The sequence below is a fragment of the Sorex fumeus genome, unplaced genomic scaffold (assembly GCF_029834395.1).
Source record: "Sorex fumeus unplaced genomic scaffold, SorFum_2.1 ptg000019l, whole genome shotgun sequence".
NCBI lineage: Eukaryota > Metazoa > Chordata > Mammalia > Eulipotyphla > Soricidae > Sorex > Sorex fumeus.
The window spans coordinates 12,035,792-12,057,702 of NW_026606076.1; the positions used below are offsets into that span (position 1 = coordinate 12,035,792).

A 21,911-nucleotide genomic window follows, 5' to 3' on the forward strand; every position below is an offset into this window, starting at 1 on the left:
AGGCAGTGGGCAGGGATGAGGCCCAGCTGGTAGAGGTCAGGACAGGGTTGCTGACACCTGGGGCCTCCTGGTGCAAACCTGAGCCAGAAGTACAGGCTGCAATTTCAAAGGTTTGCAGCGGCCCGAAAGAGCTGACAGTGAGTGGGAGGGCACTTGTCATGAACGCAAAAGACTTAACTTCACAACCAGAATTGCCAAGGAGTGATCCCGGAGCACTGCTGGGTTTGGCAAAATCCCGCATAGCCAATCCTCCTCCTGCCCAAATAAAGGCAATGAGGAGATGTCAGTCTCCTGCCCCTGCGCCTGGCTGTTCCTTGCCGGGGTCCCTTGGAGGGGAGCGGGTTGAGCTTTCCTCCCCACCCCGACCAGGGCTCCGGCAGCCGAAGACCTCCAGGACCAGCCACCACCATGCTGAGACCACTCTCCGCACACATGAAGGTACTGGCAGAGGGACAAAGCCACGCGGGTTCCGGGGCCGAGATCTCCAAGCCTACTCGAATTGGAGTCGAGCATCCTCCACCCAGATCCTCCAAATTCCAGTAGGCGGGGGTCACACCCACCACCTGGCCCCCTGGCGCCGTGTAATCCCATCAGCGGCCAAGACTCAGAGACTACAAAATGCAGCTCCCGGATGAGACCAGTGCAGTCAGTCTCCTGCCCCTGCGCCTGGCTGTTCCTCGCCGGGGTCCCTTGGAGGGGAGCGGGTTGAGCTTTCCTCCCCACCCCGACCAGGGCTCTGGCAGCGCGACATCTTATCAGAACATCTTTTTATGATATCTCAGTATCTCATTCCTACTCTGGACAAACTTGCAGGCTATCGAATATAGCCTGCCCACAGGGCAGAGTCTGGCAAACTCCCCGCGGCGCACCAAATATGCCAAATACCAGTAACAATGATGGGTCTCATTCTCCTTAAAAGCCTTGAATATAATCTCAGGGCTAGGATGAAAGAGACGTTACTGGGGCCTGCTCGAGGCAATCTACGATTAACAGGATGATGAATGAATGAATGAATGAATGAATGAGGAGATATCTGCCAACAGAAGAGCTGTGAAATCTAGTAATATATTCTGAACGGTCAGTCCTCTGGGTTTGTTGTTTTGTTTTGGGACCACATGCAGAAATGCTCAGAGCTTACAGGCCAGGTTTTCAGACTATGATTTTACTCCTGTGGGTACGTGACTTTATAAAAGAAAAAGAGAATGAAAAATTACACTTGGAGTCAGAGTGACAGTACAGTTGGCAGGGCAAATGCTTGGTCCCCAGCATCACATACAGTCCCCCAAGTACTGCCAGGAGTGATTCCTGCGTGCCAAGCCAGAAATAACACCTGAGCATTACTGCTGTGTCCTAAAAAGAAAAAAGAGAAAAAAAAAGAAAAGAAAAATTAAATTTAGCCCAAACGAGATTTTAAAGTCCATAATTTTGCCCAGAGCCTCCAACTCCTTCATTTTCCCCTAACAGCCATCTGTTGAACGGGCTCAAGAAATTTCACGTGTATGAAACTTCAATGAAGGTATAAACAGAGAGAGCACGCCAGACTGAAGCAGATGCCAGCCACCTGGAAGCCCAGAGGGCCTTCCCTGGTATCCAGTGTCCACTAGTTCCCTGAGCACAGAGCAGGGCACAGACCTCAAGTACTACCAGGTGTGGCCCCAAATCTCACCTCATCTGCTCCCCAAGTTGTGAGATACACCCAAGGAGAGGAGCTCAGAGGGATGAGCACCTGATTTACTTTTGGGGGACATGGCATGGCTCCCCCTGCATCTCAGACACACAGACACAAGAGGCGGAGAGTCTCTGACTATCTCCAAGTTTGTAGCAAATGGAGCGGGGGGAGGGGGGAGGGAAAGACAGGAGAAACATTCCAACTCCAAAAAGATGCTCAAAGAATGCTCATATGTCAAGACAAATTCTGGATTGGGAGGGTTGGGGTCATACCTAGTGATGCTCAGGGGACAATATCACCTAGTGATGTTGTGGCAGGGATAACTCTGGTCACCGCAAGAAAGACAAATGCCCTTGTGGCTTTACTACTGCACCAGCCCCTAAGAGTGAGACATTCAGAACCTATTGCAGCTGGTCCCCAGAACACCCCTTTCTGCAAGTACTCACTTCAACAGCAGGGCACACCCCTGGTCTTGGAGAGATGGACAGTGGAGATGCTTGGAATCTGGAGAGGTGAGGCATAAATTCTTTTTTTCTGAGGAAATACAATCACATAGGGTTAGTAAAGCTAATAAGTTGATAGAGTGCTTTTCTTTCAAGCAGCTAAGCCGGGGTCAGTATGCAACAGGACATAGGCTCACCCACTCCAGCACTGTTAAAAATGATGCATAAACTCAGAACCAAGAGTAACCCCTGAGCACTGAGTGCTTCTTTGGCCAAAAGAAGTACAATAAATTAAGTAATGAAGACATTTCTGGGGCCGGAACGATGTTACAGCAGGTAGGGAGTTTGTCTTCCATGCGGCCAACCTGGGTTCGATTCCCGAAATCCCATATGGTCCTCCAGCACTGCCAGGAGTGATTCTTGAAAGCAAAGCCTGAGTAAACCCTGAGCATTGCTGGGTGTGACCTTAAAAATAAAAAAAAAGAAATTTCTGTGTAAAGAGATTGGAGACACAGTATAGCAGGTGAGGTGGTTGTCTTGAACTCAGTGAAACCAAGTTTGAATCCTGGAATCCCATACGGTGCCCTGAGCCCAGCCAGGAGTGATCCCTGGGTGCAAAGGCAGGAGAAGTAACTGAGTCTTGCCGTTGTACTTCCTACAGACTGAATAATTAATTCATTTAAATGAATAAAGGTGTGGTGGCCAATAGTGATCCTAAATTGCATTATTAGAGGGTTTAGGGCACACTCTGGAAGTGCCCAAGCTACTTCCTGCTAAGATTGCATATTTGCTTGCAAGACCCACTGTAGCACCACCCTGATGCACCCCTCCAGACCACAATCTGAGTTGGCTTAAAGCTCCACACCTTGGGGCCTGAGTGACAGCATAGACAGATGGGCATTTCTTTTGAAAGTGGCCAACCTGGGTTTAATTCTGGGCATCCCTTATGGTTCCTAGCACCACTAGGAGTGCTTGCTGAATTTAGAGCCAGAAGTAACCATAATGACTCGCTGGGTGTGACCCAAAATGCAAAATAAATAAATAAAAAGGAAAGAGAAGCTCCCCACCTCCCTGAACTCCCAGAACCCACTGAATGCACAAGAACCAGTGAAAACCAAAGGCTCTGCCAAATGCTTTTGAGCCCCAAGCATATGAAGAATGTGCCCAGCCCCTCCCCCCATCCAGCCCCGCCACCCCCCAAGAACGACAGGACAGAGGGGAGGGTGTTTTTTCCTTAATGCTGCTGATCCAGATATGGGGTACCCTGAGCAACCCCAGGAGTGACCCCTGAACACTGTCAGGTGGGGCTCAACACCCCCCCACTAGGAAAAAGAATGTGCCCCCAGGTCCTTTGATGAGGGAATCCCATGCTTTAGCCCTACTCCACAATCAGCCTAAGGAACAACAGGGGGCCAGTAATGGGATGTCCTGGGGACACTGCTGGGATGATCCACCCTCCCCTGTGACTGACCAGGTGCTGTTCGTCACCCGGAAACTAAGATAACGCTGAGGTGCCCTCACACACCCCATCAGATCTGGGGGAGACTGAGGCTTCCTCTAGCTCTGACGCTTTCTGCTTAGTGAGGGACCGGAGCGATGGGTCAGCAGGGAGGGCGCTAGCCTCGCATCCCGACACCCCAAAGGGTCCTCGGATCCCCAGGGAGGGAGTCCTGAGCGCCACCAGGTAAGAGTCTAAAACACATTTTAAAAAAACAACTTTTTTTTCACTTTTGCTTGTTCGGTTATTGTCCTTGTTTCTGGAGCTTTCAGAACAACCTTAGCGCTTCAAATTCGTTTTTCTCCTCGACCACGTGCTTCCTCTACCCACCCAACTTCTTTTGGGGGGTGCCGGGCTTTGCTCAGGGGTTACTCCGGGCTCTGGGCTCACTCCAGGCCGTGATCGGACGCTGTGGGGTGCCGGGATCGAACCCGGCCGGCCCCGTTTCCCTCTTACGCATCTTTCTAAATAAGTTCTCCTCAGTAAAAACGACCGTTTTTCCCTAAAATCAATTTATAAATAAGATAAACCTCTCGGCAGGAGCGCTCGGTGCGTCCCGGGTGAGGGGCCGCCACCCGGGCCACCGCCACAGAGCGACCCCGCCGCCCACAAGGCGGAGACCGCAGACGTTCAGGCGCTCAGAGCGACCACCGGGGAACCGACCTTCCCGGACCCCCCTGGACCCCGAGGGTGCCCCCTCACCTGCTCCTCACCTTCCGCAACCACGAGACCCGCCGGCACTTCCAGCTGAAAGCCAAGACCCTGCGGATAAAGGTCGCGGATTTTGTGACGTCACCTGCACGTTTCGCCCAGAGCCTTAAAGGGCCAGGTTTCAAATATTCCTGACCAGACACTTGCCTGGTCACAAAGATTCACTTTTCCTCGATTCTGGGATAGGATCAGGTGATTCAGACATCAGGGGGTCGCCAGGTTTGGGATAGATGGGAGAGAGATGAGATGAACAGATAACATGTCGAGCAGAGAGTCTTTGTATTTTATGAAGGAAATAAAATTCACACAAATACTTTGCAAACAGCCGCCAAGGCCATCTCTCTCCAACGTTCCAACGTTCATTTATTTATTAATTTATTTACAACCCTCAGCCACATGCTAGGAGCAGGCCCCCAGGATTCCTCCTGGCAGGTGACAATGAAAAAAGACTGGCTTCAACAGGGTCCCTCACCACTGGGGACTGAGGAGCTGACACTCAAAGTGATATGGCTGTTTTACATACACATGATTACACAGAAAGCTGCAGGACAGGGCCCGGCAAACCCCTGGTTGAGAAGGTTGGGATGGTCAAGACTTCTGCAATCACAGGTCCAGCATCCTCAAGAACCACAGCCCCCATGCTCAGCTCTGTATCCTGGCCATGCTGCCCCATCGCAGAGCTGGAAGTGAAGATGCCCCCAAGGATAATGCACTCACACCTGAGACCCCTGTGCCATGCTAAATCCCCCCAGAGCACCCAGCAAAGCTCTATATCCTCTAAAGCCTCTGGAGCAAGGCAGACCCCAGGAACCCACTGGCTATGGATGGGGGGGAGTGAAAATCAACCACAAAAGTGCCCTGAAAGCTGGCACAATCCCGTAGGTCACATTACAGGCACTGAGATGAGAGGTCCTCATGTCCTGCCACTAATTGGCCTTCAGTGTCCCCTTTCAACTGAAGTATCACTTTGTCCTTTAAACGTGTGCCCAGAGGAGGCCTGATCCACTTCAAATCATTAGGAAGTAAAGGTGCACATGGAAGACTCCCATCTGTGACATCATCCATTTCACCAAGGAGCCTTAATGTGCCAGGTTCCAAGTGCAGACAGACCATTATGGCAGCCCAGGTGAATCAGTGCAGGGGGGATGAGCTCGAATCAAAAAGAGGAGAGGCAAGCGCTGAAGGGGCTGGTCACAGACTTCAGGGCAGGAATTAAGGTAGAGTTCCTTGGTCCTGTACTGGTTAAACATAGAACCAATGCTCCCCAACATGTCCATCATGAAAACAAAAGAAGGTTGATTCAAAGTAAAACAGACAAGTAGGTTGTGAATGGCTCCTTGGACAATGAGTTTCTCTGGGAAGTCATTAATCAAGATGGGTGCAGTGTTTCTGAAGCCAGCCCTGAAGATGCAGAGGAAATGGCCTAGCAGCAACCCAGAGAGCTGGAGAGACACTGGACAGGAGCAAAGACTGGGAAGAACATCGGAGAGCACTATACAGTGAACACGCTGCCCCTTGAAAACACGCTATCAAAGAACCTACAAGGAAACCCCAGGACGCAGCTTTCAAAACACGTTTTCAACCAAGAGTATGGGGAAAGAGGTTAGTACTGTGATTTAATGCTTGTGTTAAACATGGTTTTCCTGAGTTCCATTCCTGGCATCCAAAACAACACTGACACCAAAGAACTGCCAAGTATGGCATGAATTCCATAAAACATACTTCAATAAATAAATTCCATGTATGGACCAAACCTAAGAATGGAGGTACATAGGAGCTAATGGGCACCAAAGTGTACTAGATCGTTTTGTAGACTTGGTCTTTTGGGCAGACCAATAACGGTTCTAATCATTCTGGTGGCTAGTAGGGTTTAGATTTTACCACTTGCAAATGCAACATTTTGTCGTCTTTTCTCCTAATATAGCTGAAATGAGAAGAGTATAATCCAAGAATGTGACCACCCTTTATAGTTAGTCATCACAGCTGATGTTATTGCCTGCTGAGATGGGAGTTTGAGCATTCTGCCAGGTTCCCACCACTTGTAAAATATTTTGATCAAGGGGCCTGTTTCATCCTTCAATAGATCCATCAGAAATCTTTCTGTGCACAGTCAAGTCCATTTCAACTATCTCTAATCCACCCTATTAAAGAACAATGACAGGGCCATTATCCTAAACTTTTCAGAAATATTGATCCTCAATGCTTAGGGAAATCTAATAAAAATCTGAATAAAAAGAGTGCAGAGCTGATACAGCGGGAAGCTACTTGATTGCACAAGACTGATCAGGATTCAAAGTCCAGATCCACATAAGGATACCTGTCCTCCCTCGCAGGTATGGGTGAGCTCAGAGCCAAGAGTATGGCCTGAGCAAAGCAGGTGTGACTCCTCAAAACATAACAGAGGAAGGCCTGAAGTTATTCACTTGGTTTGCCTCTTTTTCCATTCCAAAGGATTCACTGCAACATCCTGGTTGATCTCTGTCATAAACCCCGCCAACCGGGGTCTCTGCCTCAAGTCCAAGCAAAAATGAGACATTGGGCTGGAGTGATAGCACAGCAGGTAGGACGTTCGCATTGCATGCAGCCAACCCAGATTCAATTTCCAGCATTCCATAGGGTCCCCCAAGAACAGCCAGGAGTAATCCCTGAGTGCAGAGCCAGGAGTAACCCCTGTGCATCTCTGGGTTTGACCAAAAAACAAAAGAAAACAAAAAGAGTGACACTGATAATTGTGATCAGGGGTGGTTTTTGTACCCATTTACTTAGTTCCTATTTAATCAGTTTTCACCTGGATTCCGTCATCAAGACCCATTATTTACAGGGGCTAGAGCAATAGCACAGTGGGTAGGGCATTTTCCTTGCATGCGGCCGACCCAGGTTCGATTCCCAGCATCCCATATGGTCCACCGAGCACAGCCAGGAGTGATTCCTGAGTGCAAAGCCAGGAGTAACCCATGAGCATCTCCAGGTGTGACCCAAAAAGAAAAAAAAAGAAAAAAAGGACCCACTTTTTATAGGTTAACATACACATCAAGTCCAAGTGCTGGGACATTGGCATAGGAAATAGTAATCATTACTATTATTATTATGGTTTGCTATATAATGTAACTCAGGAGGTTAATTCAGGTTCATGAGGAACTCAGGCCTTAGTAGGTGTATGAAAATACACAGTGGGAAGAACTCTTAAGAGTGTACAGATTGGGAAGATCTTTTTGTTTCCCTGAATTGCAATGATCAGCAATTCCCTTTCCCTCATAGTACTGAAGTCACCAGTTTAATTTGAACTTGAGAACTGTAACATAAAGAATGAACTAGGAGTGTATATTTAAGACATCAAAAGTTTGAAGCCGAGTGTTTGCCATAGGATCCCCCAAGCACCACACTCCCAGAGTAATTCCTGAGTGCATATTCAGGAGAAACCCCTGAGCATCACCCAGGTGGGACACAAAAATGAAAAAAAAAAATCGTCAAAGGGCAATCCATGAGGAACTCGGAGATAATGGAGGCATCGTGTATCCCACAAGGCCTGGGGGAGATTGAATGATGCATTCAAGGTAAATTGAAATTCAGATTTTAGGGACTGCTGGGCGTTTGTCTCACAGGGGATGACGGGATATGATTCCTTTCCCTCCCAGGCCCACCTGGAGTGATCCTGCCTGTGGAGCCAGAAGTAACTCCTGGGCATTTCTGGTTGTGCCTTACCCCCACCCCTACAAAAAAGTACTTGTTTTGTGTATTGAACAGAAAGCGCTATATCAGGGGGATCAGGTTTATGAATGACAGATGCGAGTGATTTCAGTGATCCCTGTGATCAAGGCTTTCTCTGCCTGTAGATGATTTTTCTGGGCTCACCTCCAGTATCACATGGCCCCCTGGCACCAACAGGGAGTAATAAGCTACCTGGGCAGCACTGGGAGTCTTAGGATTTGCATCTTTGGGGAGGGAAACACAGTCGGCAGTGCTCAGGGCTTATTTATTCCTGCCTTTGCACTCAGGAGTCACTCCTCTGGGGCCAGGGTTGAGGTCTCCTAACGTCCAGCACCTCCTAATGGTTTGGAGGGAATTGATCTAGGCATGCAAGCAGATAGGGAATGTACCCCTCCCAAGGCAAAGGCAGTAAAGTTCCTGGGAATAGCTCTGAAGTTGTGAAGGCCAACTTTGCAAAAAACAGGAACTAAGGCCTGATCACGCCCTCACCTATGGCCAGCAACAGACCCCGAGAAGCTCCTGCTGAAACAAAAGGCCAGAAAAGGAATTTCAAAGAAGATCATCACCACTCCCAACCTGCCTAGGCAGCCTCCTTAGCAACGGGACTTTGACCTAGGGAAAAGCCTAGATTGGATTTCCTTCTATTTGAGGGAGACCGCTCATTGGCTTTCCCAGACATTTGCGGGAGCAGGAGAAGTGGGGGGTCCAAAGTTGGAATCCAGAAGGATGTGGGGCCCCCCACCACTCCTTCCGCCCCCCTCCCCCAAATTATATAGTCAGATCAGGAGGTGTGGGCCAGGTGGGGTGGGGGTTGGGGGATGACCCCAGACCTCAATGGGGGAGCACCCCAATGGTGCTGCTTCATTCTCAAGGGGTCCGTGTGCCAAGAGGAGGCTGCCTCTGGTGGATTCAACTCTCTTACACCCGCAAAGGGATGGAGGGGATGAGAGAGTCCAGCATCTTCCGGCCCTGCCTGCGTCCGACTGGGCCTTGGGTCAGAGAATAAACTGGGGATCTGTGTCCGAGTGTCCGTGCTGCCTGGGGCTCACCCCACTCACTCTATGTGTGGAGGTACTCCCAGTGGGCAGTGCTCCAGAGCCAGCTACCCGAGAGCAAACAGGGTGACACAGGAGAGGCTTGCCTTCCCACAGTATGATGTGTCCAACCAACTCAGTTCTAAAGGTCTCCAGACCCCACGTCCACATATCACAGCACCCCGCATTGCTGAGGGTGCCATCTTCCGTCCTGAGTTTTGAGGTTCCTATACACATGAGAATTCCCATGTCTTCTGTTCTCCGTGGAGGAGGGTGGCAGAGGCCAGATTCAACTCCAACATCTTCAGATGTCTGGGGTGAAGGTAACAGCCATCTGAGGAACTAGGATGTGTTAAGAAGAATTTTAATTAACACAGAAATATTGAGCGTAAGACTGGGAAATCTCCTTTCCTGGAAAATCTAAATACATCACTTCTTCCAAGGAATTTTTTTTTGATTTTTGGGTAATACCCAGCAATGCTCATGCGTTACTCCAGGCTCTGCACTCAGAAATTACTCCTGGTGGTACTTGGGGGACCATATGGGATGCCGGAGATTGGACACAAGTTGGCTGTATGCAAGGCAACCATCCTACCAGCTATACTGTAGCTCTGGCTCCGAGGGTTTTTTTGGGGGGGAACTGTTTTGGTGTGTGCCCACAGGGTTCTGGGAACATTGAGTACCTGGGATTGAATCTGGTCGGTTACAAGCAGGGTGAGATTATTTTGTCGTTGTTCTGTTCACTTTGAACAAGAAAAGTTATGAGCCCTCTTTGTTCTGTCTGTGGCCCAGCTCTTTGGAAAGGTCTCCAGTTATAGGCAACTCCACATGTCATCATCCCACTTTCTGAGGATACCCCAACCCTCTTATACAGAGAAAAGGAGTCAGGGATACAGCAAGATACAGCTCAAAACCCACCAAGTTAGGGTGGTGGAATCTGCCATCACGGGACTAAGGCTGTTTTGGTTTTATTTGGTTTGTTCATGGTTTGGAGGCCCAACACCAGCAATGCTCAGGGTTACTCCTGGCTCTGCACTCAGGAATCACTCCGACATGATGGTGGGGCTCAATGAAGAGCCAAAGAAAGAATCTTCTTGGGGATCGAATGGGTTGATCCCGCTTTGTCTCTGGACCACGAGGGGTGCAGAGGATTGAACCTGACGTGGAAAGTGCAAGGCAAAGTCATTTAGTTTCATTTTTATTCTCTTCACTGAGCTAGAAACCTTCTGAAGCCACTTTGTTATGTCTGTGACCAAGCCATTGAGAAATATTTCCTGTTATGGGCAACCCACACCCCAGCACCCCACATTCTGAGGGAGCCCAAACCTCTACTACAAGGAAGAGGCAGCATGGATACAGCAAGATACAGCCCAGAAACCCCCACGTTGGGGTTAGCGAATCCCGCAATAAGGGGCTGGGGCTGTTTTGGTTGTATTTGGTTTGTTCATAGTTTGGGGGACACAAATCCAGCAACAGCAGAGGTTCTCTTGATGTTGCATTCAGGAATCCGGCATGATGGTGGGGCTGTATGGAGAGCCAGAGAAAGGACCGGGGCCTGTGACTGCAAGCCAAGAGCACTAACCGCTCTGCTCCCGCTGCAGCGACCCAAGTGGCTTGCTTGATCCTTAATGACCCTATTCCTAACATTGAAGCAAAGAAATGGGCTGGAAATCTAAAGCCTGGGGAAGCTGGGCCGCGGCAGTTCTGGTGATACACCACGAGATGGCGCTGTGGGAGTTTCTGTCCCTCTCCAGGATCGTTTGGGCGTTTGCCTTGAACGCAGCCAACATGGCCGACCCTAGTTCGATTCCTCTGCCCCTCTCGGAGAGCCCAGCAAGCTACCGAGAGTATCTCGCCCGCATGGCAGAGCCTGGCAAGCTCCCCATGACGTATTCGATATGCCAAACACAGTAACAAAAAAGTCTCCAATGGAGACGTTACTGGGCCCGCTCGAGCAAATCGACGAACAACGGGAGGGCCTTTACCTTTACCTTTTATTTATTTATTTATTTATTTTCATTAGTGAATCACCGTCAGGTACAGTTGTAGACTTACAAATTTTTGTGCTTGGGTTTCAGTTATACAATTATCGAGTACCCATCCCTCCACCACCACTGATCCCAGTTAGTCCTCCCATTCCCATCCCCTCCATCCCCCCCTGCCTCTGTGGTAGGGCATTCCCTTTTGTTCTCTCTCTCCTTTTGGGGGCTGTGGTTTGCAAATGAGGCATTGAGTGGCAATCATGTTCCGTCTATAGTTAACTTTCAGCATGCATCTCCCATCCTGGGAGGATCCTCCCAGCACCCTTTATTTGGTGCTCCTTCTCTATCTGAGCTGCCTTTTTCCCTAGCGTGTGCAGCTGGCCTCCATGCCATGGAGTAAACCTCCTTGCGCTTGTCTCGGCTATTCTTGGGTGTTAGTCTGAAAGAAAGGGACAGACATAGAAAGATCGCTTTCATCTGGGAAACATAAATTAACAAAACGTGCTCGTTTCTCTAAGAATTTTCCACCCTTGGGTTTGCTTCAGTGTTCAGTATGGGGTAATAAAGGATCAAGCAAGCCTCTTCCACAGGTGCAGCAGTAGGAAGGAAAGCCTGCGGTTGCCTGTCTTTCACTTGAGTAATCTGGGTTCGATTCCAGCCTTCAGATCTTTGTGGGTTGGATAGCTGAATAGCCTTGGGGGTCAAGTGGGTTGCCCTAGCTTTGTCTCTAAACCTGGAAAGGTGCAGAGGATTGAACTGAACCTTTAATGAGCAAGGCAAGATTATTTTCTCACATTAATTGTTCTTTTCTCTCTGTACAAGAAAGGTTCTGAATGCACCTTGTGATGCCTGTGACTGAGCCCTTTGAATGTTTCTTGTTATGGGCAACCTACATCCGATCACTCCACATTATGAGGATACTCTGTCTTCTACACCGTTGTGGGGAATGGAAGAATATACAGTTCTGACACCCTCAAGTCGGGGTGATGGAATTCGCCATCAAGGAACTGAAGCTCTGTGTTTTACTTTTCTTTCTTGTTTGTTCCTTTATGGTTGTGACCACACCCGGATATGCTCAGGGCCTTCTCCTGACTCTGCACTCAGGAATCACTATAGACATGACTAAAAAACTGTAGGGGAGTGCTCGCTTCGGCAGCACATATACTAAAATTGGAACGATACAGAGAAGATTAGCATGGCCCCTGCGCAAGGATGACACGCAAATTCGTGAAGCGTTCCATATTTAAAAAAAAAAAAAACTGTAGGGGAAGTCTATGACTATACCCGGGTCCTATAGATGCAAGGCAAAAACCCTATCCGCTCTGCTCCCGTTGCAGCATCCCAAGATGGGTGCTGGATCCTTAATGATCCCATACTTTATATTTAAGCAAAGAGAAGGGCTGAAAATCTTAAACGTGGGAAAATTTGGACCGCGGAAGTTATGCTGAAACGCCATGAGATGGAGCTGTGAGCGATTCCGTCCCTCTCCAGGCCCATTTCTCTAAGAATTTTCACCCTTAGGTTTGCTTCTGTGTTAAGTATGGGGTAATTAAAGATCAAGCACGGAGCTTCAAAGGGGCAGTGGTCAGAGAGCCTTGAGGGTGCGAGTCTCTCACATAGGTGACCAGCATTCGATTCCAGCCTTCAGATCTTGTGGGATACATGGCTGAATCACCTCGAGAGTTGAGTGGGCTGCTCATTTTTGCCTCTAAACCAAAAGGGGTGCAGAGGATTGAACCTGATGTGGACAGAGGAAGACAAAGCTGCAAGGCTGGAGCGATAGCACAGTGGGTAGGGCGTTTGCCTTGCATGTGGCCGACATGGCCACCTGGGTTCAATTCCTCCACGCTCTCGGCAAGCTCACAAGAGTTTCTTGCCCACACGGCAAAGTCTGGCAAGCTACCCGTGATGTATTTGATATGCCAAACACGGTAACAAGTCTCACAATGTTACTGGGCCCCCTTGAGCAAATCAATGAACAATGGGAGGACAGTGACTGTGACACTCTGAGATAAAAAACATCTGAAGTCACTTTGTTATGTCTGTTACGAAACCATTTAGAAATATTTCCTGCTATGGGCAACCCACACCTCATCACCCCCAGTTCTGAGGGTACCCAACCCTCTTCTACGAGGAAGAGGCAGCATGGATACAGCAAGATACAGCTCAGAAACACCCACGTTGGGGTGAGATAATCCTTCAATAAGGGACTGAGGCTGTTTTGGTTTTATTTGGTTTGTTCATGGTTTGGGGGCAACAAATTCAGCAACGTGCAGAGGTTCTCCTGGTTCTGCACTCAGGAAGCTTTCCGACATGATCATGGGGCTGTATGGAGAGCCAAAGAGTGTGAGAGCTTTCTTTCACTTGGGTAACCTTGGTCCGAATCCAGTCTTCATATCTTGTAGGGTACATAACTGGTACATAACTGGACTCACTATAAACAGTGACTCTCCCACAGTCCAGGGGCTTCTCCCCTGGAGCGGTTTGTGTCCATGGACTGAGCAGAACAGTCTCTGAGTAGCTTGTCCCAGGGGAGCGCTTGTTTGCAGCATGGGCGCTCACTTCCTACTGGTAACCCACAGAAGACATCCCACCTGTCTTGGCATCCTCATGGGGCTGAAGGCGTAACAGCTCACTCGACATTTTGTCACAGTGTGCATGACCAGAAGAATTCCACCTGGGCTGCTGCTACCCGAAGAACAGCAAAGACTTCCAATTACTGTGCTGTGCCTGATAGTCTTCTCGTCAAAAAAATTCTAGACTTGCAGGTTGGTTTCTAACATTTACCCAACTCGCTTGCAATTCTGACACGTGGATGGATTTTCCAGGCAACGACCTAACGTTTCAGCAAGATGGACAAGCAAAATAGACCGACGGCAGGTCACATAGCTGTGTAATTTTTTCCAACTCAAAGAACAGACACAGTAAGTGGAAATAACTCCCTCTGCAGAAAATTGAAGCACCAGTTTAGAGTGAAAAAAAAAAGGGGGCCCGAAAATGGGTTTGGTACTAGCTTAGTGTGGAGCTTAGTGGGATAGCTTAGTGGGATACATGTGCGAAGGCAATGATGCATCCCCACATAGCCGAGACAGACCTTTGAAAATATCTCACCTGCAGCAGATTCCTCTCGAGGATCAATGAGTTTTCTGTTATCTTGTTCTATATACTTAGGTGGGGAGAGGGTCACAACACCATTGCTCAGGGATTCCTGCTGCTGGAACTCTCAGGGCCGAGAGTGATAACCACGAAAAAATCACCTTTCTTTGAACACTCTTGAACTTATTCGCCAACGTGGATTGGCACATGCCTCAGGAAACAACAAGCGAACGTCCAAGCTCACAAAACAATTTAGAGAAGCCAGCAAGGATGACCTCAAAGACAGGAGAACAGCAATGTTGGTAGATGCGGCAGAAGCCGGGAAAAGCCTTCGTAATGCCCACCTGTCCATCACCAACTACAAGATCAAGATGACTACCCTCCAACATCCTGATGGATCTATCACATCTTCCAGAAGGGCAATGGAGAAGATTATTCATGACTTCTACTCAGCTCTCTTTAATAGCCACGTCAATTTTCCCACATACCACATTCTGCACGATTGACATATTGTTCCCAATGTTCTCCCTTCCAAAATTCAACACGCCATCTCTTCGGTAAAGAAACAAAGAGCACCTAGCCCAGACAAGATCAGACCTGAACACCTGAAGAACTTACCATCAGTACTCATCAATACACTGGCTCGGCTCTTCACATGCTACCTGTCTGAATGCAAGGTTCCATCCCAATGGAAAACCAGCAAGACTGTACTACTATACAAGAAGGGAGACATCTATGACATTGGCAACTATTGCCCAAACTGCCTATTGTCTGTCATCTGCAAACTGTTCACTCAAGTCATCTTGAATAGGATTAGCAGAACACTAGATGAAGAACAACCATGTGAACAAGCCGGGTTCCGAAAAGCATTCACTGCCATCTAAAATATCCACACGATTACTAAGCTCATTGAGGTTTCTCAGGAGTTCAAGATGCCGCTCTGTCTAACGTTCATTGATTTAAAGAAGGTCTTTTTTCTGTTGAGATGGAAGCGGTCATAGAAGCCCTAGCCAATCAGGGTGTACAAACTCAATACATCAGGATCCTCCGTGAGCTGTATTGAGGATTCACTACCAGGATCTAACCATTCCACAAATAAGTAATTATCCATGTCGAGAGAGGGGTTGGGCAGGTTGATACCATTTCACCAAAACTCTTCAGTGCCACCATCGAGAACATCATGCGACGATGGGAATGGGAAGGAATGGGAGTGAAGATAGATGGTCAGCAACTACACCACCTCCGCTTTGCTGATGACATCGTTCTAATAACACCAAACATCAGCCAAGCGGCACAAATGCTGACCTACTTCAACCATGAGTGTGGAAAAGTCGGACTACAGCTGAATCTTATGAAGACAATGGTTATGAGAAACAGCCTCGTTCCTGACACTCCATTCGCTCTCAATGCACCACCATCTCCGAAAGCAACAGTTATATATATATACCTAGTTCGAGAAAGAAACATGATGAATGACCTGGTACCTGAGATATGCAGGAAGAAGAGAGCAGCTTGGAATGCCTTCAAGAGCATTGAAGAAATAACTAAGAGGACAAAGAACCTCCAGCACATCTCTTTGATTCCACTGTTCTTCCTCCACTAACATATGCCTTAGAGACCTGGGCCCTACGAAAGCAAGATGAGAACGCTACTCAGGTCTCTCAAAGAGGAATCGAAAGAGCTATGCTTGGAATATCATGATTCACTCAAATGAGAGATAGAATCCGGAGTTCTGATCTCCGTCAACGGTCAAGATCAGGGACGCTGTCTCATCTGCCAAGGCTTCAAAAATCAGATGTGCTGGACACGTAATGAGGTTTACAGACAACCACTGGCCTAGAGCCATTACTGACTAGATTCCACGGGACGTCAAAAAGATCGCGTGGACAACCACCTACAAGATGGTCAGACTTCTTTGTTAAGACCCTGAATGATTGGTTTGGGGCTCTGCATGTTCCTAGAACAAACAGATGCCATTGGGCTACACTACCACACAACAGGAAGGCATGTAGAAGTTACTGGCATCCACTCGAATTAATCGATGAATAAAGGGGAATCAAGTGATCAAGTGATATATTTTTTAGGTTTTATTATTACTGCTTTTATGCAGCAACACGGTTGAAACTGGAAGATACCATCTTGAGTGAAGTTAGCCAGAAAATGAAATAAAAACAGGATGATGTTCACTCATCTGTGGAATACCGAACACTGGATGTGGAAAAGTACTGTAAAGGGGCTGCTTAAATCATCCCTGATTCCAGTGTTTAGAGAGAAGCCGGACAAAGAAGGAAAGAAATTTGGGGCGGAAGAGAACCAGAAGTTTACAGGGATCAGGAATTAATTTATGCCAGTGACATGAGTGAGGGGTGTAGCCATTTCCACAAAACACAGATGCAACAGAACTGAAAACTCGAGATCTAAGCTGTAACCACTGAAACCTAGTCATGTGCTTGTCCAGATGACAGGCAGGGGTAGAGTGGGGACTGGGGTGGGGAGGGAATATGGGAACACGGGTGGAGGGAAGCTGATGCAGGGATTGGCGTTCAATTATTGTACGCCTAAATACAACTATCAATAACTTTGAAAATCCTGGCACTTTAATGAAAACTTTAAAAAACAATACAATAAAATAAATTTCCATATTTCAGCACTCACTGAGGTTAAAGACCCTCTAGTCCCAGCATTAGGCTCTGATATTTTTCCCGTGAAGCTGAGACCATAGATGTGGTTGTGGGGATGGAGGAGCTCAGCAATCCCCCAAAAAATCTTTTTGGATTCTGTTTTTAATCAGACCCAGTGATGCTTGGGATACCATAGGGGATGCTGGACATCGAAGGTAGGCGGCATCTGTAAGGCGAGCACCCACCGTGATGCACTGCTGTTCTGGTCCGACTTAACTTCACTATGGGCTCACAGTGACAATTTAGCATACACACAATAAAACATTTTTTGGTGCGTACAAGCGTACAGCAGGTATGCATTTGCCTTGCATGAGACTGACAGGGGTTGATCCTTGAACACTGCCAAAAGCAACTTACGAGAACCACCAGCAATAACTGCTGAGCATCCCCAGGACCCAAAACAAAAGAAAACTAAATTTCTTCCCATATTCAAAAATCCATGGCAATGATCCAAAGGCCAAGATATGCAAGGTGTCACATTGACTGAGCGGAGTCCAGAAAGAGCACCCAACCCTTTAGGTGAAAATTCAGGCTTGTTATACAGCCGGGAAAACAGGGCCTTGAAACACATGGACTATTAGACATACCTGAGAGATGAGGAAGAATGACAACAAAGTGAAGAGGGCAAAGCACAGGATCTCTCTGTAATGAACAACTCCAGGGAGAAGACACCCCTATCCCATGCCACACCCCCACATAATATGTTCTAGGGATGAGAAGGGGACACTCAATGTCCAATGATTAACTCAAAGATGTTGTGGCCTGGAGGACTCCTGTGTTGGCCAAATGCAAGGCAAGCATCCTACTTGCTCTACAATTGCTCTGGCTATTTCTAAATAAATGGGAGAAAACGAGAAAAAATGGGAGAGCAATTACAAAACTTTCAGGTTTAAGTATCGGTCATACAATGAAACACCCGTCCCTTCACCGTGCCCATTTTACACCAGTAAAAACCCAAGTATACCGCCATTTCACAGCCTCCTCCTACCTGTGGGGCGGATAATTTCCACATTCTTCTCTCTACTTTGATGACATTCAAAATTTGGCTCGAGACCCACCATTATTATTTGGGATTTTACCCCAGCACTCAGATCTGGCGAAAACGCAACAGTAGACAATCCTTTTTCGATTGCTGGTTATAAATAACATATGATTTTGGAATTCTGAAATTTTAACAACTAAATCTGGAGGGATTTCTGCCAAAACCTGCTGGGTTCCGAGATTTGTTCCTGAGTCTGTGGGATTATGGCCATTAAACTGCTTTATCAAGAGCCAGAGAGGTGGTTTGTGGGAATGACTTAGGCTCTTGTTGGGTTGGGGAGGAATTGACCAGCTCCACCCCATCCTGAGAGGCCCCACATATCTTTGTGAGTGTGGGCACAAATCAGACTTTCCAAAGGCCTTTGGAGGATGGAGGCCACCAAGCCGACAAGGGGAAGCAGTTGGAGGGACAGCACCAATTCCCCCTGGGGTGGATCTGGGACAGTAACCTACTGCAGGGTCCAGACACATTTCTGCTAAAAGGCGCTGGGTTTCGAGATTTGTCTCTGAATCTCTGGGATCATGGTCATTACGTACCTTGATCACAAGCCACAGAGGTCAATCGTAGGTGCCAGACAACCCGGGGTTTTATTTGGGGTGGGGAAAAAAGGGCCGGGTCCACCACCATCCTGTTAGGCCCTGCATGTCTCCTTACTGCAGTCCCAAACCTAACCGTGCAGAAGCCCTTAGAGATGGCGGCCACTGAACCGCTAGGCATGAAACCTATTCCCACCTGAAATACCCAGCTTTGGTAACCTACTGTGGGGACCAGACACATTTTGCTGAAAGCTGCTAGGTTCCGAGATTTGTTTCTGAGACTCTGGGATCATGGCCGAGTGATCAAGAGCCAGAGAGTTCGTACATGGGCAGCGACTCGGGGTCTCATTGAGATGGGGAGGAAAGGGCAGAGTATACCCCAATCCCATGAGACCCCGCATGTCTTGTCACTGCAGGCCCAAACCTGTCTGTCCAATGGCCTCTGGAAGATGGTGGCCACCGAGCCACCAAGTGGGATCAGGCAGAGACACACACCCTTTCCCCCTTGTGGTGGTCTGTCGCCGGTAGCTCATTGCTGGAACCGGGCGCATCTCTGCAAAAAGCTGCTGGGTTCTGAGATTTGTCTCTGAGTCTTTGGGATCATAACCTTTAAGCAGTTTCATCAGGAACCAGAGAGACCTTGCCTCCAATTATATAGCTGAGCTGGAAATGGTTTGTTGGTGTGTCTCGCACATACCTAACTTTTGGCCGTTTACTTTCTTGGGAGACTTTGTCCAAAGTTTTTGGAGTCTGGCCAAAGGTACAGCAGCAATTTTGGAGTATCTGGAAGTCTGACGGTGCCATCAGGCTGCTGATGCACTCAACTTACAGGCACAGATTGACCTGCTGGCGGTACCATACTCCCGGGAAGTAGAAATTCTATATATGGAGAAAAAACACCAATAGTGGGGTTGGACTTACTGTGAAGCGACTAGGATGCTTGCCTTGCTGATCCAGGACAAACCTCCCCATCCCATAGGAACCCAGTAGCACCACAGAATAATTCCTGAGATTCACAACCAGAAGTAAACCTTGAGCATCAAAGAATCCCTTAGAACTACCGTGAATAAAAGCAGCTATTAAAATTAATCCAAAGAGGGGCTGAAGTGATAGCAGAGCGGGTAGGACATTTGACTTGCACGTGACCGATTCAAATTTCAGCAACAATATGGTCCCCTGAGCTTTACCAGGAGTAATTCCTGAGTGCATAAGTCAGGAGAAACCAATGTGAAACACTGAGTGTGACCCAAAAAGCAAAAATAAATAAATAAATAAATAAAATAACCCAAAGAGTAAATTTTCAGAGGAAAATACCTCGCACTTGTCCAAACACGCGCCAAAGTCCCAAACCCAGCACTGAAGCCAATGAAAATGACCGACGGCAAAAGTGTCCCTTTCTTTTGGGGGCTTCCCGTGAACATATCTGGAGTTTCGATAAGTGTTATGTCCAGTCCAAAGGCTCCAAACAGGGTCCTTCGCAGTCTCGAGTAGGGAGGAATGAAATGGCAAAGACTCCCACTCTCTGCAGGCTCCTCTCACCAAGGCCTGAAGTCCATGTGCCCACCGTCCCAGTGCCATCTTGGACCTGGATGTGATCGTGGCTGCAGGGGCCCTCAGGAAAACGCACCCTAACCCATGACACCTGAGCCACAGAACAGCCCCCAATGCACCCCTAAAAAGCTCCACATCCACTAAAGCCTGGATATCCAGAATAAGTAAGAAACAAGCGTGAATGCACGATACAAGTAGGCGTGACCTGACGCTCAATTTCCCAAACCGGGATTTTCAGGGTGCTCAAGCATTCCAAATCCTAACCCAGGAAAGACTGAAGAATGAAGGTTTACCTGTTTTTCCATTTTCAAAGTATTCAATGCTGCATCTTGGTTGATTTCTGCCATAATTACCGCTAACCAGACCCTCTGGGCCAAGCTGGAAGCATAGCAAACAATAGCAGAGTAGTGAGCCACGACAGCTCTTACCAGGAAGGTGTTTCTGTACCTGTTTATTCAGTCACCTTCCTCCTTATTTTCATCACCACGACCCATTATTTACAAGTTAACACACAAGCAAATCCAAGCACAAGAATACTGGCATAGGTGCAGCCCAGGTGAAAATCAGCAGGCTTCAGCAAAGGACTTCCCACATTCCTTACAAATATACGGTTTCTCTCCACTGTGAATTCTCCTATGTACAGTCAATTGTGAGGATGAAGTAAAGGCCTTCCCGCACTCCACACATATCTAAGGTTTCTCTCCATTATGAATTCTCATGTGTAGAGTAAGAGAATAGAACCGTGTGAATGACTTCCCACATGTCTGACACTGATGAGGTTTCACTCTGAGATGAATTTTCATATGTGAACTAAGTCTTGAGGCTCCAATAAAGGCCTTTCCACATTGCTTACATATATATGGTTTCTCTCCAGTGTGAATTCTCCTATGTACACGAAGTGTTGAGGCTTCAGAAAAGGCCTTCCCACATTCCTTACATATATAAGGTTTCTCTCCGGTGTGAATTCTCCTATGTGCAGTCAATCGTGGGGATGAAGTAAAGGCTTTTCCACATTCCTTACATATATATGGTTTGTCTCCAGTGTGAATTCTCCTATGTACCCTAAGGTTTGAGGCTTCAGCAAAGGACTTTCCACATTCCTTACATATATACGGTTTCTCTCCAGTGTGAATTCTCCTATGTGCACTAAGTCTTGACGCCAAAGTAAAGGCCTTTCCACATTCCTTACATACATAGGGTCTCTCTCCAGTGTGAATTTTCCGATGTTCACTAAGTCTTGAGGCCAAAGTAAAGGCCTTTCCACATTCCTTACATATATACGGTTTCACTCCAGTGTGAATTCTACTATGTACACTAAGTCTTGAGGCGTCAGCAAAGGTATTTCCACATTCCTTACATATATACGGTTTCACCCCAGTGTGAATTTTCCTATGTACACTAAGTCGTGAGGCTACAGCAAAGGCCTTTCCACATTCCTTACATATATACGGTTTCTCTCCAGTGTGAATTCTCCTATGTACACTACGGCTTGAGGATTCAGTAAAGGCCTTCCCACATTCCTTACATATATACGGTTTCTCTCCAGTGTGAATTCTCCTATGTATAGTAAGTCTTGAGGCTCTAGCAAAGGCCTTTCCACATTCCGTACATATATACGGTTTCTCTCCAGTGTGAATTCTTCTATGTATAGTAAGTCTTGAGGCTCTATCAAAGGCCTTTCCACATTCCTTACATATATACGGTTTCTCTCCAGTGTGAATACTTCTATGTATACTGAGGCCTGAGGATCGAGTACAGGCATTAGCACACTCCTGACATATATCAGGCTTCTCTCCACTATGAATTTTCATAGGTCTATTAAGACTAGAGGTCTGAATAAAGGCCTTCCCACATGTCTGACATTCATGAGTTTTCTCTCCTGTATGAATTCTCCTATGCATAATAAGATGTGATGATTTATCGAAGGCCTTCCTACATGCTTCACATGCAAAAGGTTTCA

The 21,911-nt window shown here is 47.6% G+C and overlaps 1 protein-coding gene, 1 long non-coding RNA gene and 1 other non-coding gene across 3 annotated transcripts; 1 reads left to right on the plus strand and 2 right to left on the minus strand.

The window, feature by feature from the left end:
• Positions 1-1,185: 1,185 nt before the first annotated feature.
• On the minus strand, positions 1,186-2,580 carry LOC130022405 (uncharacterized). The gene is made up of 3 exons (XR_008792270.1): positions 2,478-2,580; positions 2,116-2,203; positions 1,186-1,350 (listed from the first exon to the last, which is right to left on the minus strand). It is a non-coding gene; the product is annotated as an uncharacterized LOC130022405 (long non-coding RNA).
• A 9,605-nt stretch (positions 2,581-12,185) lies between these two features.
• LOC130022547 (U6 spliceosomal RNA) lies at positions 12,186-12,292 on the plus strand. Its single transcript, XR_008792277.1, has one exon. It is a non-coding gene; the product is annotated as a U6 spliceosomal RNA (small nuclear RNA).
• Positions 12,293-20,640: 8,348 nt separating this feature from the next.
• On the minus strand, positions 20,641-21,684 carry LOC130022501 (zinc finger protein 345-like; the record flags this gene model as incomplete). Its single annotated transcript, XM_056113271.1, has 1 exon — positions 20,641-21,684. A coding segment is annotated over one exon (1,044 nt), but the record flags the coding sequence as incomplete, so codon positions are not given.
• Between the last annotated feature and the right edge of the window lie 227 nt (positions 21,685-21,911).